The 19,800-nt window shown below is 40.6% G+C and overlaps 1 protein-coding gene across 1 annotated transcript in view; it reads left to right on the plus strand.

The window, feature by feature from the left end:
• Window positions 1-18,798, plus strand: part of LOC100491871 (cleavage stimulation factor subunit 3-like) — a 39,968-nt gene extending 21,170 nt beyond the window's left edge. Inside the window, exons 4-15 of the mRNA XM_031901325.1 lie at window positions 8,056-8,088; window positions 12,050-12,147; window positions 13,379-13,445; window positions 13,528-13,562; window positions 14,867-14,993; window positions 15,442-15,519; window positions 16,104-16,266; window positions 16,372-16,481; window positions 17,050-17,166; window positions 17,959-18,033; window positions 18,160-18,300; window positions 18,640-18,798. Coding sequence (XP_031757185.1) covers window positions 8,056-8,088; window positions 12,050-12,147; window positions 13,379-13,445; window positions 13,528-13,562; window positions 14,867-14,993; window positions 15,442-15,519; window positions 16,104-16,266; window positions 16,372-16,481; window positions 17,050-17,166; window positions 17,959-18,033; window positions 18,160-18,300; window positions 18,640-18,783 — 1,188 coding nt within the window. The 3' untranslated portion in view covers window positions 18,784-18,798. The remainder of the gene's footprint in view (window positions 1-8,055; window positions 8,089-12,049; window positions 12,148-13,378; window positions 13,446-13,527; window positions 13,563-14,866; window positions 14,994-15,441; window positions 15,520-16,103; window positions 16,267-16,371; window positions 16,482-17,049; window positions 17,167-17,958; window positions 18,034-18,159; window positions 18,301-18,639) is intronic.
• Window positions 18,799-19,800: the final 1,002 nt, after the last annotated feature.

Genomic DNA, 19,800 nt, shown 5'->3' on the forward strand with positions numbered 1-19,800 from the left:
AAAGGGAATCATTTCACCATTAAATAAACCCAATAGGGCTGTTCTGCCCCAATAAGGGGTAATTATATCTTAGTTGCGATCAAGTACAGGTACTGTTTTATTATTACAGAGAAAAGGGAATCATTTCACCATTAAATAAACCCAATAGGGCTGTTCTGCCCCAATAAGGGGTAATTATATCTTAGTTGGGATCAAGTACAGGTACTGTTTTATTATTACAGAGAAAAGGGAATCATGTAACCATTAAATAAACCCAATAGGGCTGTTCTGCCCCAATAAGGGGTAATTATATCTTAGTTGGGATCAAGTACAGGTACTGTTTTATTATTACAGAGAAAAAGGAAATCAGTTTTAAAATTCTTAATTATTTGATTAAAATTGAGTCTATGGGAGACGGGCTTTCAGTAATTCGGAGCCTTCTGGATAATGGGTTTCTGGATAAGGGATCCCATACCTGTATTATTATTTTTTGTCTCTTAAGAATGTACAAAAAGGAGGGGGCCCTCATCTATGTCATGTCGAAGGTCTCAGCCCGTACAAAATAGTGAAAAAACATTTCTATTTTATTTTTTTAAGTGAAATAGCCAGTAGTTCTTTATGAGACTGTCATCCTGTTCATGTGGCGAATCCTAGGTAGAGCCTTGTAGGCTGTGGTACTCGGAACTCTGTCATTGTCATTCTAACGGTTCTGTTAAATGGAGAACATGCAAGGCATTGTGGGAATCTCCAGCGGAGGGGAGCTGAGTGCTGCTGTGTTGTTTCAGTGGTACATGTAGTCAGGACAGGCAGTGGGGGAATATCAAGGGAAAGACAGTTACAAGTATATTCATTTAACTAAAATAATCAAACTTTTTAATAATGCATATGGAAATACTAAAAATTATTTTTTTTGTTGGTTTTGGGTTGGATCTTCTTTTTAAATTTGGGTAGTGAGTCTACTGTCTTTGTACTTCCAAGGCATTTAGAGATTTCATTATGAACAAACCTTCAAACATTATGTTTGCCTCTTGGCCAGTTGCCTGCGTTGCTTATTATAAATATGCCACAAATACTTATGTAAAGAGAAATACATGTTGATTATCAAGCTCTCTTTAAAAGCATACTTTGCTAATAACAGATGAGCATACAAGGGTGGGTTTCAACTTTGTCATCCTGGAATGTAACATTAACCCCCATTGGTTCATGAAACTTGCCAGCTGCTCTTGCCAGTGTTTCAGAAGATAACCGCAGGCTTTCCCTAGAGGTCAGTGGACCAGCAAGCTTTGGCTTCCCATAATTTACCTGCTTTTGAAGCTGCCCAAAAGCACAAGGATCAACTCATGAAGTTGACCATCAAGCCCAGACTTCAATAACGCACAGAGAAACCATTTGTTTTTGGATCTAGATTGCAGCTTTAAATTTGCATTGGAAATTGAGATAGGGAGATAAGGCGTCAGTGACGTTCCTCCTTCATTAATTTGTCTCCTACAAAATAGAAGACAATTTTTGGATTATTCACAAACATTTCAGAGATATTTTTGATCTTTGTTCTTAGTGAAGATACGGTGTATTGCTTTATTATTGATTCAAAATGATAGTGGGGCATTGTGGAGAGAGAGTGGATGTATCTATTCTGAGCATTACAATGAAGATGAGTTCTATGCACTGGTCAGCTCCTCAGTATTTAGCATCGGCCTTTTAAGGGGCCTCCTTGGCCTTGTCGGTATGGCCATCTTTTGTACTCTTTTGCAGCCTACTCCGAGTACAATTCTCTGTATGTTTCAGTAACTGTAGCCTGTATTGATATGGTTCTGGCATTTTCTGTGTTTATGTTCATTTTGAAATTCCTAACCAGTGAGCTGCAATCATTAGGTGTCCAGTTTTTGGAATGGCAGACTAATTTCTGTTTATCTTCCATTTTTTTTTTTACATTCCTGAGTGGATCTTTTATATAAAAACCTATGTCACTACTTTCATGAAGGTCTAGGTTGTAATGGAAAATCGGGTGCAAGCACCCCCCTCGTGTATATATCATGCTACTGAATGCTCCAGTTTGAGGGCTGATTGGGATTTTCTGGGTAACACAATTTTAGCTGTTAGACCTTTTTTTGACCCGGTGTCCTCTCTTTGACTACTTCCCTACCTGGTAGATATTTGGCGATATTAGTGCAAAACTTTCTTCCCAATTTTTTCCTTTTTTTGAAAGTGTTAAGTTGGGTACATCCCTAAGATCCCAACCATTTAATAAGCTGTCTGATCTCTGTGCAGTATCCATATAAAACTCAATTTTATAAGAACCCATCTCTCTTAATGAACCTCCATATTCCATTTGATAAATCTCAAATCTTTGAGTCTGGAAAAGTCAAAGTCGGATATATTTGAGCATTTTTTTAATGCGATTTTTGTCAAATCACATAAACACGTTATCCAATATTGGTACTGCTTTTGGTGATCTGCTTTTCTGCTGCTCCATCAAACCACAAAGTGAAGTATATTTAGTAATCAATCTAATTATAACTGTATTTTGGAATGAAAATGATCCATTTACTGTATATACTCGAGTATAAGCCTAGTTTTTCAGCACCCAAAATGGGCTGAAAAAGTCACCCTCGGCTTATACTCGAGTCGGGTGCCATGGGTCCCTCTAGACTAGCACCCTCTCTCCTTTGTGTGCAAATTACGGCCCCCCGCAACCAGACCCCCCAGTGCCCTGGCCTCCCTATTCATAATCCAGTAATAAATCACTGCCCGACTGCTAGGGTAAATAATAGCAACCAGATAGCTGTTAAAATTAGGGATGCACCGAATCCCGGATTCAGTTCAGGATTCGTCCGAATCTTTCAGTGTGGGTTTGGGGGTTCGGGCCAACCCAAAAAAGTGGGTTCGGTGCATCCCTAGTTAAAATGCTACTGCTGGAAAGCAGCGTAACAAAAAACGAAATAACAAAAAAAAAATAAAACACAAAGACCAATTGCAAATTCTTAGAATATTCAATGTCTACATCATTTTAAAAGTTAATCTATAGTTGAACTACAATTTTTAAAGTGCGTATTTTATGCAATCATGGGGATTTTAATCAGCCAACCATTAGGTTATACATTATTGCCTTTTGTTTCTACCTCCATATCTGATAATTCAGCCCTGAATGTCAGTGGAGGGAACAAACGAAATTGGTACGTGGTTTGTGTACTATAGATCAGTGCTGTCCAACTTCTGTTGTACCGAGGGCCGGAATTTTTCCGACCTGCGTGGTGGAGGGCCTATAATGGAAGCCAGTTTTGACCACTCCCCTTTTTGAAACCGCACCCACTTGAAACCACACCCATGTTATCACATGGCCATACCCATATTAATGGTTGTAGTACAGCAAAAACCTGCCATACTCTGCCTGCCTGTGTGCCATACTTGGCTGGTTTGTGCCATACTTGGCCTGTGTGTGCCATACTCTGCCTGCCCTACCCTGCCTGTGTGTTCCATACTCTGCCTTCCCTACCCTGCCTGCGTGTGCCATACTTTCACTGTGTTTGCCATTCTTGGCTGGTTTGTGCCATACTTTGCCTGTGTGTGCCATACTCTGCCTGTGTGTGCCATACTCTGCCTGTGTGTGCCATACTCTGCCTGTGTGTGCCATACTCTGCCTTCCCTACCCTGCCTGTGTGTGCCATACTCTGCTTGCCCTATGATGCCTGTGTGTATGGCACACACAGGCAGCCTACAGTGACACAATGCTGGCACTGCTCCTACAGTCTGCACAATAACTATATATTAAAAAAACTTTTTAATTGCAGTACCACCTCAGTATATGTTCTTTTTGTAGTATGCAGGGATTATTTGTGGGTTTCTACTGCTCCTGAGGTGTGAACAGGGGAACAATATGGGTGATTACAGCCCGAGCCTGAGGTGTGAACAGGGGAACAATGTGGGTGATTACAGCCTGAGCCTGAGGTGTGAACACTGCAGGGGGTGAACAATGCAGAAACTAAAAGGTGTGAAAAACACAGGGGATTACATATTTAAACAATACAGGAGGATTACAGCCTGAATCTGAGGTGAGAGCCATGCAGGAGGGCAGTTAATCACAGTACTGATACCATTTAAAGCTTACACAAGAGTAAGCCATCAAAGCAGCCAGACAGGTGGGGGGCCACACAGAGGGGGGTCGCGGGTCGCATGCGGCCCGCGGGCCGCCAGTTGGACAGCACTGCTATAGATGAATGATTTGTGTGATTAGAGACCTGATGGTAAAAGAACAATACAATCCGGAAACACTTACTCCCCTCAGGGAGAACAGCGGCAGTAATGTTAGTATATTAGTATACAGGGACACTGGTACGTATTACAACTATATCAAACCTTATAAAAATGGCTGCGTAAATTCTACTTATAGGAAGATCTATTAATCTATGTAAGAAAATGGTCTGCGTGTAACTTAATCAGGGCAACTAATATAGCAAGGAACTGTACTAAAGGGTTGTGTACCAAAGAAATGCATTGTTTTCTGCCATTTTTTACATTTTCAGGAGCACACCAACTACTGTGAGTACAATGTCTTTGTCAGATACCATTCAAATTGTCTATTGTGGTAAATATAAAATGCTATTGATGTGTTTAAAACATTAGTTTTGGGATTATTGTGTCCTTAATATAATAAACTTGAACATTAAATGGACTCCATGTTTATTGCTTATGCCTGTTTTTAATCAAGTGTATTGGTTCCGTGTAGATATAAATATATTATACATTTTAAAAGCAATAGCTGCAGGTTTTTTTCCAGTTGTCTTTTATTATTAAAGTTACCCTTTACAGTTCAGCTTCAGTATGTTATAGATCACTGTATTCTAAGCAGTTTTGAAGCTGGTCTTCATTTCTTATTTATCTGCCTTTCTCTTTGACCTTCCATTACCAACACATTTAAAATGCTATCTATGGAGAGTGATCCCAGAAAATAAGACTAACTTTAATAAATTAGATTTCTGGTAATTTTTTTTTTCAATTTTTGTTTTATTTAGGCCCTGTCTAATTATTTTTCCCTTATAAAAGAACTAAACCCTAAAAATGAATGTGGCTAGAAATGCTATCTTTTATTTATTTTGAACTTCACTTTCAGCATATCTATACTAGCAATGATCCGGGCCTTTATAGTTCTCACAGGAGTTCCCCATCTTGGATTTTGTAAGGAGTGTCACTGGCACTGCACATGCTCAGTGGGCTCTGGCCAGTTATTGTGAAGCTAAGCTTAGGGGTCATTGCAAATTATCAAGCAAAAAATGAGGTTGGCCTGTAATAAAAGATGAAACTACAGGGCTGATTATTCAGTTCTGATGCAGACTGCAGTGGTTTGAGCTGCCATGTAATGTGAACCTAAGTGAAATATTTATCAGCATTACATGGTGCCATTTATATTATATAAATATAAATGGTGAGTGGGCCCCTAAGCTCAGGTAAGTGCCAGCAGCCCAGAGCATGTGCAGTGAATTAGCAAAAAGAAGATGAGGGGCTACTGGGGGCCATCTTAGGGGGCACTGATCTTCCCTGCTAAAGAGTTGTGGGGGCCTTGGACTGGAACAGAAGCCCCAAACAGAATGTGCAGCATTTCTGCCCTATTTCTTATTTAAGGTTTAGTTCTCCTTTAGGGCCAATGGCCCATTGTTTGATCTGTACCCTTCCTCTCCCTGAATGCCCAGGATTAGCCCATCATTGCACACACACTGCAGATGTCTGCATGGAAACATTAAACTATGAATTTTCATGACAAAATGTGCTATAGGGCTGATCCTGTGCATGTTGGCACACACGCATTCAGGGAGACCAAGGCAAGGGACCACCTTTCCCCCCCGCTGGCCACCAGTGCGTCATTAGCCAAAAACCACTCACAAGGTAATCTGTTGTTTCAAAGGCAAATTTTAGAAATGGTCAACAACATTTTTTTAAAAGTCCTCTGAGAAAACAACTAGACCAACCGCAGCCCATGTACATAATAGCAAAAGCGGAAGCTGGACCTTTAACTGATCATTTCCATTTCCCTTGTATATCCGTGGCAATATTACTGGTGCTCCCAGTTTGCAGTGCTGCACGGCTTGCTCTGGGACTGCCTTTCTGAGCTCCCTGTAAAAATGCACAGAATTGTTCAAGAGCTTGGTCATGTATTTGTCAATATTATGCAGTCGTATCTTGCATGGAGCATCTTTCAGAAGTATTTTTATCTGAAACCAATTAAAATGGTATAATATGTCCCCATTCCCCTATTCCTACTCACTATTGCATATCTCTACCCATTATTAGAGTAATGGGAACAGGGATCCTTATTGTTTGGAACCCCTACAGTCATTTGTATGGTTCTTCTGGCCCTGTAAAGCAATGTTTCTCTCCTCTCTAATTACAATCTGTCTCTCTGACAAGTAATGTAAAGGCAGTGCTGCTCAGAACCATCACGAAACATGAGACTGGCTATAGGGGGGTGTTAAATTCACCTTTAAAGGGCTTGTTCAACATTGAGTTTAGTTTTAGGATGATGTAGAGAGTAATATTCTGAGACAGTTTGCGATTGGTCTTCATTTTTTATTTTAGTTTTTTTATTATTTCGCTTTTTGTTCAGCATCTCTCTAGTGTGGAATTTCAGCAGCTATCAGGTTGCTAGGGTTCCAGTTGCTTTGCCAACCAGATAGTGGTTGAGAGAGAGAGGACTATGAATAGAAGAGCAACGGAATAGTAAGATAAGTAATGAAAAGATCAATCACAGATCAAGTTTGTTTTGTCTTCTGGGGTCAGTGACCTCCATTTCATAGCTGGAAAGAATCAGAAGAAGACGGCAAATAATTCATAAACGATGAAAAATAAATAATGAAGTCAAATTAAAAATTCTAAACTGAACATTCTATGACTTATAAAAAGTTAATTTAAAGGTGAGCCCCCCTTTAAAGGAACAGTTCAGTGTGAAAATGAAACTGGATAAAATAGATAGACTGTCCAAAATGAAAAAAAAAAAACATTTCTAATTCCTACATTAGGCAAAAATGTAATCTATTAAGGCTGGAATGGACAGATGTCTAACATAATGACCAGAACACTAACTAAGAGGTTAGAAAGCTGAAAGCAGGAAGTAGTCAGTGACTTTAGGGGGGACCACATGGGACATAATTGTTAAGTTAGTTTGTGAGCCCGCAGGTCAAATGCAAACTAACAGCAGTTTTGTCCCATATGCCCCCCCGCAAGTCACTGATTGGTCACTAAATATCGGCTTAGAGGGTTGTAAAGGAGGAAGTAGTGTTCTGGCTATTATGTTAGACATCTGCCTGCTCCAGTCCTTATAGATTACATTTTAGCCTAACTATGTATATTAGAAATAGGTGGTGAGAGGCAGCTAAAGGCATTTAGATGGCAACTATTATTCCTTTGTGTGTTGGTCAAACAGCACATTTAGCATCAGGCTAAGGCTTTCAGCACCATTTTTGATAACCAAGGATTTGGAGCAGGGGTGGCCAGACTCGGTCGCGATCGACCGGACTGACACGGAATGCGGAAGTGTGGCGTGAATGCGTACGTAGGCGATGCAGTGTATGTAAGCATTCACGCAGAAATCCACTGGGGATCGACTGGTGGACCGCGATCGACGTATTGGCCACCCCTTATTTGGAGCAATCATATAATACTCCGTTATATTATCCCTACTGCAGATCCTGATGCACAAAAACTGCAGAATTAACTAGGATGCACCGAATCTACAACTGATTTAGCCCAATGCGGAAACGAATCAGAACTCTTATTTGTATAGTTACATTTGAGTAGAGTTAAACTGCTGCGCAGAATCCTTTGGGAACAGATATATACCGGTTTAATTTGTCTGGCGTATAAAGGCACCTCAATGTAATGGTTCAGATTTGGTTTGGACGAACAGCTGCGTCCGAATCCTGCAAAAAGTTCTCTAGTTCAGCTCAATCCTGAAATTTGTATTTGATTTGGTGGAACCCTGGGGAAAAATAACATTTTATTAAAAGCATGTTTAAGTTGGCCTTGTATGAAAAACTTTGAGTTGAAGAAGGGCATCCTTAACCAATTTTCTGTTCAATTTCACTACAGGTAAAAGCTAAAAATGATGACAAAGTTGAAAAGGTGAGTGTCCAGAGAACCTACTGCCTCGTACATGTATTTATACAATAATACGGTCCATCCAGTAAAACTGCCCATAAACAGGTGTGTGAGGTACGGCCTTCCCCCTGCATGGCCAGATGGGCTACTGTTTGTCTGAGATCTTCAGCTGCTCCACTGTAATAAACAGTGTATATACATGCACATAATATGTCTGGGGAGCTCATACATGTGAAGAAAGGATTCACCATGAAATGCTACAGGTATGGGACCTGTTATCCAGAATGCTCGGGGCCTGGGGTTTTCCAGATAAGGGATCTTTCCGTAATTTAGATCTCCATACCTTAATCTGCTAAAAAATAATTTAACCATTAAATAAACCCAATAGGGCTGTTCTGCCCCCAATAAGGGGTAATTATATCTTAGTTGGGATCAAGTACAAGTACTGTTTTATTATTACAGAATAAAAATAATTATTTTTAAAAAAGTGAATTATTTCCTTAAAATAGAGTCTGTGGGAGATGGCCTTTCTGTAATTTGGAACTTTCTGGATAACAGGTTTCCGGATAAGGGTCCATACCTGTATCTCTATTGAGAGAAATTTGTTCTTTAAGTATATTTAAAAAAAAAAAAAAAAGAAATGTTAAATCCATAGAAAAGGAAACATACGTAGCATCTAGGGAACATATGGTTCCCATTAATATGTTTGTTCTGCAGCTTTCCAGTTTGGAATGTAAGGGTCTCATTTAAAGGGGCAGTATACACCTATGTACACCTATTTTCTTCATAAGCAAAAGGAATAGTGCTAAAAATTCATTCTAAATTCATTCGTTCTAATTTACTTTAATTAAAATTTTTTAATTCGTTCATTCATTCATTCTAATTTAATTAAAATTTTTTTAGTAAAATGTATTTTGCTTTCACTCTTCCTAACTTAATATTAATTAGTTCAGTTAGTTTAACTCAGATACCGAACCTGGTCTCTTAACCCTTAGTTGTGACTGTTTTGTCTTACAACTAAACAGTAGTCCATTATGCAGAGGGATTATCTTCCTTGCAAGGACAAGGCATGGAGTGGCTCCTTTTTTATTGTCTAGAAATAACAATGCATAGGCTTTACACAATTAATACAATAGGTATAAAGTATGTTCAGCACAAGGCCTTTTCATTGGCCTTATTTCAAAAAAGGAGTAAGCTGCCCATGTAAGAATTCCCTCTGACTATCAATGTTTATTTTAGTGATTCCCCGACTATCCGCTTGTGATCAACGTGGTGTTAAATTGTGAATAGCATCTTGTTGCTCATCAGAGCCCAAGTTGTTACTCTTAACAAATATATGGCCAAAGGTATGTGGGCACATCTTCCCAACATCTCATTCCAAAACCAATAGGTCTTAATATCAAGTTGGTCCTTGCTTTGCTGCTCTGTTGCTCCCCTGTTCTTATTAAAAGGAAGGCTTTTCAATAGATGCTCCAACATTGTTGGTAGGGTTTGTTTCTATCCATACTTAAGAGGCTGGGTGCTGATGTTGGGATCAGGCCTGAATAGGGATTCCAGTTAAGTTCAGAGGTGTTCAGTGGGTTGAGTTCAGGGCTCTGTGTCAAGTTCTTTCACTCCTGTCTTAGCAAACCCCTCTGTACGGGCCTGACTCTGTGCCTGGGGGCATTATAGTGCTAAAATAGAAATAGGACCTTCCCCAAACTGTTGCCACAAAGTAGGAAGCACAAAGGAATGTCATTGTATGAGGCAGGGGTATGTGAGTTAGCAATGATGGCTGTGACTTAATTAGCCAATTCCAGTAATTAGAAGGGGTGTCAGGATGGTTTTGGCCATGTAGAGTAGTAGGTTCACCTTATGAAAACATGGCTGTTTCGGGTACTACAAGAACTAAAGGGTATATATTTCTCCAAAATGTTAGCCAACAGAACCCCCTCTTTGGGTGGGGGAAAAAATTCTGCCACTGACTTTTGACTGGAGCCTCAGCCGTTGTGCCCCAAACTTGTTGTTCAGCAGGTTAGGAGACCATTTGGGGCACAACTCCTCGGAACTTAAGTTGCTCATTTTATCTGTGGGTCCAACATTTTATTGAACCGTGGACTTGGGAAAGATTTTGTAAAAAGTAATGAAAAGGTTTGTTGTACCCTATATACACCATATGGGCAAAATTATTCATGCATTCCTTCTGATTACTGGAATTTAAAGGTTCTACACCCAAAAACAATTTTTTTTTCATGATGAAAATAGAATATATAAGCTGCTTAGAATTATATTACTAAAACTGACACAGGTGCTGCTACATTATCCAGTGTAATTCTTAACAACTCCATGCTTCCTACATTGGTCCCATTTCAGCAGGAAGATAACCCATCGTGTAAAACAAGACTCATACAGAATGGGTTTGCTGAGATGGGAGTGGAAGAATTTTTATGTTCTATACCATATATGTCAAACACAAGGCCCGGGGGCCAAATCCAGCCCCCCTGGCTGTTTTATGTGGCCCTTGGTGACTGTGTCTGACCATCCAGCCTGATCATTTTCCTCACATAGTAACTAAGACTAAGGGGTATATTTATCATGCTGTGTAAAAAGTGGAGTGAAGCATTACCAGTAATGTTGCCCAGGGCATCCAATCAGTAATCAGATTTCAATAGTAGCAAAGCATCTATTGGCTGCTATGAGCAACATCACCAGTAATGTCTTACTCCACTTTTTACACATTGTGATAAATATACCCCTTAGTATCTTACTAAGTATATTTATAAAAAATTTGGCCCGCAACTTAGCCTGTGTTTTAGATTTCGGCCCCCTTATGTGATTGAGTTTGATACCCCTGTATCTATACAGAAATCCCAAATTGGCTCAGATGTGAGCCAGACCTGATCCCTAACATTAGTGCCAATTTTCTTAGGTATGAATGGAGGCAAATCCCATTTTACAATGGAAAGAAGAAGAGTAGAGGCTGTTTAAGCAACAAAGAGAGGTCCAACTATGTAGTAATACAGAGCAGAAAGCAGATTCATTCGAAGTTTTTAATGATTTCACTTACTTATCAGAACCTGTTCTACTCATCTTTCAATTGGTCATTAAGACATTATCTAGGCTGCTAAGGTCCAAGGTGCCCTGACTTAAAATTCCAAAGCGAGAGCTGCAGAAAAATATACATTTACAGAAATGCCTGCATTAACAAAGATACTGTATTTTCACGTTACGTTATCGCCAGTGGGAAAAGAATATTTGCAGACAAAGTGCAGCTGGCAGGGAAGGGTTAATTCTAAGGGCAAGCAGTTTCAACAATAAAGACAAAAAATCCCAAATATAGCTTTACTTAGCTCAGTTTGAGCTGTTGCAAAATATTCCATTATCTGTATATGGTTTATAGGCATTGGTGTCTAATAATATCCCTATTTTATGGGGGGATTATTCACTAACATATTTTAAATTTAGGTTTGCTACCCATAATATTAGGGTACTTGCAAGCTACAATAATATTATACCAAAGCCTTACTATATGGTATGGGCTAATCTCTGTTTCCTACTGGTTATCTCGCATCCAGCAACATTTATTCTAATGACTAGAGCTCCAGTGCTGTTAGCTTGAGGGGCCTCCCCCGTGTGTGCATTGGACCAGAGGCAAACTATCATTGGAAAAAGAAATCACCTATGTGCTTCAAAGTAAAACCGAGCATTTAGAGATTAGCATGGCACTGTATGTGTAGCCCATTGGCACCCTAATATCTGCATACTAGGCAACCAGCTGCTTGAAATGGGATTGTCTGGCTGCCTCTCTACCCCCAATGTGTCTGTGCCAGGGGAGTGACCCCGTTTGAATCTGTAACTATATATGCTGTGTATCCCAAGTGAGCACGTGCTGCCCCAAATGATGTAGGTTTTGCTGCAATTTCATAATCACCAGCTCAAACCAGAGATTCCAAATACCCACTACTTCTATAACACACAAAGTTTTCTCCTCCAATTCTGTCCACAGCTGTTCCAGAGGTGCCTCATGAAAGTCTTGCACATAGATCTGTGGAAATGCTATGTGTCCTATGTGCGGGAAACCAAAGGGAAACTGCCAAGCTACAAGTAAGTAATAGGCTGCAAAAATACTACGGTTTTCTTTCCTCCTGCCATGGGCTATATTTGCAACACTGACACCAAACAAATACAAGTCTTAGTTTTGTTTGGTTAGTTTAGCTTTCCTTCTGTACTGTAGCCGTCATTCTTGTTTTAGTACCGTCATAGTACTGTGCTTATCTGGTCTTTTCGCTATGGGGACCCTGGAGATACCACCAAGTCCAGGGAAGATTTCAGCCGTCTGGCAGCCGGGTAACATACTGAATCAACTGGAATTCAATGGCAATGAGCCACCTGAAAATGTAAATGTGCCCCTTTTTGGTTATCAGAAAATCACCATATTCCACCATAATCGGTTACTAATTTGTCATTCCGGCCAAGCACCGTGCGTGGCTACTGTAAATTGCAACTATAGCCTGTCTGTAAATAGGGTTTACATTATTTTGTTTCTCTGTAAATGTTTAGTAAAATATTGACACCTGTTATTCTGCAGAGGGAATGAGATATGTATCTTTATATTGCAAAGCAACCAGCTAAATCTCATACACAGGCTCCAATGAAACAGTGGCCTCTGGTGGAAAAAGTCATCTGCCCTCCATTTTAGAGACCTGAAACTCCCTTCACTAATACAGGGCTGACTGCGTTAGACAGTGCTGTATTAGTAATGCGTGGGGCGCATAGGCATTCCCCCTTCTGTCTTGTACATTTTGCCTCATTCAGAAGCATAAGGTACAGAGCAGCAGGAGGTGTGACCTGCGTTGGAGCTAGTGGCGCCTTCTGGCCCTGCGCTCGTCACTGAGCTCTGGATTTTTCATCTGGCACTCAATGCAGAGTGTGACGCGAAGGGGGACACCTGGCACTACTTTGTGCTCTTGCATTTGTGCCCCCAGGGGTCATGAATGACTTTTTCAGAACCTTTTTGTGTTCAGAACACCCTACATGTGTCGCACCGTGACTTGATGCATGTCACTTCCAACTGACATAAGGGAGGAACTCTTGGGGACAGTGAGCACAGTTGGTTTCCTCACTGGCACAGAAACAGTTAAAAGACACTCAAATACAAACTTTGCCCTACTTCATCTGTCCATCATTTGCCAGGACTGTATTAATGTCAACCTCTTTTTCACCCAGGATAGCCAGCCATTAAAGAGAGGGAGAGGTTCCGTATTGTGCCTCAGAGGCTATGAATCTTGCCCCTTTGTATACCAATGCTAATAATTTATTCTGCTTTTTCTTCTAGGGAGAAAATGGCACAGGCATATGACTTTGCGCTTGATAAAATTGGCATGGAAATCATGTCCTATCAGGTAACTCCTTGTTCTTTTCTCAAGTCATTGCCTTATGGCTAGGGCTGTGCCTAGGCTAACGTTGCTGTTCTTCTCTCTGCAGATATGGGTCGACTACATCAATTTCCTGAAAGGAGTGTAAGTGAATGTGGAAAGCTTGATCTGCAAAAATCCCTTACTCACATTTCTTAAACCGGCTAACTCAGCTGAGCTTCTGTCTGGCTATGAGGTTTCAGGGCAAGTAGTTGAGTTATTTGCTCAAAGTTTGCCTGTTGGTCAGTAGCAGACACTGAGCTTTCCAGCTTGTCTAGTTCTCCTATTACATTCTGCAAAGCTCCATGTTCCAGACAGCAACATTAGGAACACAGTAAGTTCTGGTATCTTGGAGCAATGGCTGCGTTAAACCAAAATACCTAAATAGCATCACACAGCTATAGTTTAGCAAGCACACACTTGTTTAATGGCAGCTGCTGAGTAGCAGAAATTCAAATTTAGGCTACAGCCACATGGGTCTGATTCTCAGCCTGCGAATAAACCACATAAAGGTAAAACGTATAAAGCCTCTGGCTCCAATTATTTTTTGAATATGCCTGGGTGAAGACACCCAGAATGGATTCACTTCCTAAATCAGCACTATATGCTTGCGCTTGGGCCGGTGCCGTGGTTTCGGGTGCAGACGCATCTACAAAAAAGCCTGTTTGTAGTGTAGCCTTTGGCTATGTAGAATTAAAATGCAATTTTAGCCGCTCAAGCTCACCACTGCTACCAATGGGAGAGAGTGCTGCATGTGCCTAGGCTTTCCATACTCCCCCAAAATGTCAAATTGGAAAAAAGTAGACAGTAACACTGTCTTCCAATAAAGATAAAATATTTTTTGTTCTGCTAGAAAACAAGGCCCGGTCTGCTCTCCACTTTTTTCCCAATTTCACAGGCCAAGAAACCATGTGTCTGCTTCAGTGTGCAGAATGGTGATCTGCACCCAGAGACGCTGTGCTGGCCAAGTAGTCAGAACCACCTTTCCGAATTTCCACTGGGAAACACGAAAGGGGAAATTAATGGATTTTTAAAGTATATACAACAAAAAAGAAGCAGAAAGCTAATGGGGAAAAATCCCATTATTTGTGGTGTACTACTTTAAAACATTACTTTTGAAGAAAATAATGCCATCTGATAACAAAATGCCCAAAATTCCTTGCCACTGCCTGCCCATCCAAATGCCAGTCTGCAAACACCATGAGCTGCTTGAAATGCAAAATGCCAGGCTAAGTACAGAGCTGCCGGCTTAGTTTTTCCCAAATAATCTCCTAAATATAAAACTGACAACAGAATGTTTGACTGTCACTAAATAATAAAGGCTGAAACAAAGAATATGTTTCCTAGCTTTATACCTATAAAACAATATGCTTGAATGTCTCTATATCGTCTTTATTTTTGGCATATAGAGAAGCTGTGGGATCTTATGCTGAGAACCAAAGAATTACGGCCGTCCGCAGAGTTTACCAGCAAGGCTGTGTCAACCCCATGATTAACATCGAACAGCTTTGGAGGGATTACAACAAGTATGAAGAGGTAAATCGCAGAATTTAAAGCTGTACGCCCAGAATCGGGGCAAATATAGTAAGAGAGTAACAAAAGCCCTTTTTTTGTATGAGTGCAATCAAAACGAGCGAGCAGTCCACTAAGAAGCCTTTGTATATTGAACTGACCCTTAACTCATAGCCTAACTGGCTGCAGCTGGGGAACGGGAGGGATTTATATAGAGGGCTTCTCTGCTGATTTGTCTTACCTTTGTAGAGCAAAGAAGAAAATAGTGACTACCTTCATTCTTAGATTTTGCTTTGTTAAATGCAAGAAATAACAAATAAAATTAGATATTTCTTAATTAATACAAAAGGCAAAACAATGTCAGCACATTCACAGCAAGCCGATTCATTGCACTAGTGTCGAAAAGGGGAGTACACTGCCTCTTTAAGGCATTAAAAATGGAAATGGAAATAACTCTCTAAATATTCTTTAGGGTATCAACATCCATTTGGCAAAGAAAATGATTGAAGACAGAAGTAGAGATTACATGAATGCAAGAAGAGTTGCAAAGGTAATCCCAGCTGTTTCAGTGGATGGGTGGTTTATTTTATTTTATTCTGAACAAGTTTGAATTTACTGAGCTTTGTGCTCTGTGTGTCTTACAGGCTAGGAGACATGGCATGATATATATATATTTAATTATTGGTCTACAATCACTGCTGTATGTTCCATTCAGTTCCGTTATTGCTAGCAAGTGATAACTGATTTGTTAGGCCACAAATGTGTTGTTATTGCAGTATAAAAAAAACACTGGTATGGAATCTGTTATCTAGAATGCTGGGGACTTGGGGTTTTCCTGTTAACAGGTCTTTACATAAGTTGGATCTCCATACCTGCTTAAATTCTTTTTCAGCTTTTTCTTTATTACTTAGTAAAAGGAAATCATTTTTAAACATTAGAATTATTTGCTTATAATGGAGTCTATGAGAGATAGCCTTCCCATAATTCGGAACTTTCTGGATAAAAAAAATCCCATACCTGTATTACACATTACCCTAACAATGGCTTCAGTGTCATTTAAGACTTAGCAGTCAAGGCAATACTAGTAGAATTGGCTTCTCTCTTGTGTGACTGTATAAATGTATTTTGATTAAGGAATATGAAACAGTGATGAAAGGTCTGGATCGCAATGCTCCTTCCGTGCCTCCTCAAAACACACCCCAGGAAGCACAGCAGGTGGAAATGTGGAAAAAATATATACAGTGGGAGAAGAGTAACCCTCTGCGAACAGAGGACCAGACCCTAATAACAAAAAGAGGTAAAGTAACTTACAGCAGTGACTGGTTTGTAGCACTTTTCCACCCACCCACCCACCTACCAATATCATATTGTTATATAAGCAACGTTTGTATTTATTTTGCAGTTATGTTTGCATATGACCAGTGTTTGTTGGTACTGGGACATCATCCGGACATCTGGTATGAAGCCGGACAATACCTTGAACAATCTAGCAAGCTGCTTGCTGAAAAAGGGGTATGTGATTGGTTGGACTCGAGCTTATAGTACTCTTTACTGTCCTTATTCTCTTTTTAGTTAACTGAATTCATTTACATGGTACTGATGATACTAATGTATGACAGATATCTTCATTCCGCTGGGAAGTACTGGTCTAAGTTGGCCACTCACAGGCTGAATAGTGAGCGTTTCATTTGACCAAGCATTTGAATTTCCAAACAACACTGATTCCAAACAACACTTATTCATCCTATGGTATCCATATTGGATATGAAAGTAGGGATGGGTGGCCTGGCCCTTATCAGTTGGGTCTGACGCAGCTCCATACACCTGTTGATGGGAAGAACTAGCAAAAGAATCTACTGTCTGACAGACTGACTTATTTATAATAGGATCATTTTGTCAACGCTACCTTACAAGGGCCCATATATAATGCAATGATGTAACGTTAAAGCAGAAATCAAACCCAATGTCGGGTCGTACAGCTGTGTGTGTGGCCAGCTTCACATGGGTCAGTTCAACTCTATCAGTCTGCGCTTCTCTTGATGGCTCCAGTTTTAAGGTTTTACATTTCTTCCTATCACAGGACATGAACAACGCTAAACTGTTCAGCGACGAAGCTGCCAATATCTATGAGCGGGCAATCAGTACACTTCTAAAGAAAAACATGTTGCTGTATTTTGCCTACGCAGACTACGAAGAGGTCAGTATCTGTATTGGAGATTTACATGAACAGACAGGACACGTTCTCTTGCAAAGAATAACATGGTTTTTAATAAATAGTTAAGGTTTGTATAAAGTTGCTGGACATTAGGAATATGAGTGCGTCTATTTTATTTTAAGCTGTTAGTGAGACATGGCGACTTTAATCTTCTACTATTTCTGTCATCAATACTCAACAGCAGCCCCAATGGGGCACCATAGCGTATTTACTCCAGCTTCACTCATAAATGCTGTGGTACCTGCCTGATGGCTCTGAGTTGTTCCAAAGGGCTGTCTGTTTCCATTTCACAGAAAAGGAAATAGTCGCTTGCAGGAAATGTTCATTTTATCACAACAGTTTTCTCGGTGAAGACCACGTTGGTCAAAACATCATTCATTTAAGTTTTCAGGCTATGCAGATGTTTGATATCTTGTATAGTTTGCCTATATATAGCTATTCCATATTTGCAATCTCTTGTGAACCTATATATTGAAAGTAATCATCAGCCATCAATATTATTTTATACAATCCTTGCTGATGTGCTGACATCTGATTGGTTAGGTCCCCACCCTCGGAACGTCTATTTATAGACCTGCACCTCACCTGCCCCATCTCTGATGTCACAGAGGAGGCGGGGCATGCCTGTGCCTATAAATAGACACTGCCAGAGCCGGAAGCGGGGCTCAGTTAGGTCGTGGGTGGGGAGAGCGGGACCCACAGGTTTGAGGCTGACCCACACATCACTATAAGCTAGCTTTATTCTCTTGCTCAAACCTTCTATTCTCTCTCCAGAGCCGAATGAAGTATGAAAAAACACACAGCATATACAACAGATTACTCGCCATAGAAGATATAGATCCCACCTTGGTAAGATCGGTCATGTTTTTTTTATTATCCTGTATGGCATTACTGCAGCACTGATCTCACCACAACGAAATTAGGTTTTTTGTAGTTGTTTGAAAAGGTTCTCATATTTCTTTGTTTTTCTGTCAGGTCTATATTCAGTACATGAAGTTTGCTAGGAGAGCTGAGGGCAAATCTGGGAGAATGATTTTCAAGAAAGCCAGGGAAGATCCCAGGACCCGTCATCACGTTTACGTCACTGCAGCCTTAATGGAGTATTACTGTAGCAAGGTGAGAGTAAATATACATTGTTTAACCTTCTCTTGGATCAGGGGCCCACCACTTGCAGTCCTGTAACGGCCATGGGAAATGATGTATCAGTCATGCTGTGGGCTGGGTCTAGGCTCCCCTCCTAATAACAATGTACCAGTCACTGGCAAATAGTGCTGCATTTCATCAATATGTAAGTGCCTCACATCTTGTGCTGGCAATTGGCTGTGTTTTGTTCACGGCAACAGGAATGTGTGCAAAGCCTTTGACATGTTATACAACATTTTATAACTGATCATGAAAACAGAATCTCTATAATCAAAGACATTGTTTTAAAAGTTTTACTTTATCTTAATCCAGGATACATCGGTGGCCTTCAAGATTTTTGAGTTAGGACTAAAGAAATATGGAGACATCCCTGAATATGTCCTTGCCTACATAGATTATTTGTCTCACCTTAATGGTAAGTTACGTGAATACATTTTATTTATTGTAAAAGTGTAATGGTTTGTTCGCTTATGTCTTTGCAAAAGCTCTTACCACTTTCTATAATTGTATTAAACACAGGCCTCTCTATACACCACTGTAATAAATGTGTATTTCAAATAAACGGTAACTAATCCTCTCCGTTTTTTTTTTCTAAAAGAGCAACTAAGACACCACTTCTAATGCTTGCAGCGCTCAGTTCCCAGTAAATATGTGGTTTAAGAAGGTTGTTTATATGATAAACCTAAATGTTTGTAGCCTTAGGTGAAAAAATATATTTTACTGGCCCCTTTAAAAGTTCTGGAGCTACTGCCTGTAGCTTTCTAGTTTGTATGTGACAGGTCACATTTACTTACCTAAATGTAATGTAATGTACCTAAATAGTATGTTATATGTATATGTTTAGTAATTTAGTTGTGGTTTTATGATAAGTTAAATCAGGGCCGCCATCAGAAATCACGGGGCCCCTCACAACCAAATTTTCGGGGCCCCACTCCTCACACACCCCCAATGGCCCCTCCCCCAGTGACCCCTCCCATCAATACAAAGGACATACAGACATTGGTGGCCGGTTATTGCGTTTTGCATTGGTGCCAGGGCAGGTACCCCCTAAACCATTGCTAGCCAGCCTAGGGCCCCCTAAAACATTGGTGGTCCTCCCCCAAATTACTATGGCCTGCTCCCTGCTTCCTTTCACTCCCTCCCAGCATCCTCCTGTTTCTTCCCAGGCCACCCAATCATCCTCCTGCTCCAACCCCCCAGCATCCTTCTGCTTCCTCCCAGGCCCCCCAAGCATCCTCCTGCTTCCCCCAGGGCCCCCCAAGCATCCTTTGGCTCCCCCCAGGCCCCCCCAAGCATCCTCCTGCTCCCCCCCAGCATCCTCCTGCTTCCCCCAGGGGCCCCCAAGCATCCTTTGGCTCCCCCAGGCCCCCCCAAGCATCCTCCTGCTTCCCCCAGGGCACCCCCAGCATCCTCTGGCTCCCCCCCCCCACCTGGAAGCTGTCCAAAAAAAAAAAAATCATTCCAGTCTGCACT

Source organism: Xenopus tropicalis, chromosome 4 (assembly GCF_000004195.4).
Source record: "Xenopus tropicalis strain Nigerian chromosome 4, UCB_Xtro_10.0, whole genome shotgun sequence".
Taxonomy (NCBI): domain Eukaryota; kingdom Metazoa; phylum Chordata; class Amphibia; order Anura; family Pipidae; genus Xenopus; species Xenopus tropicalis.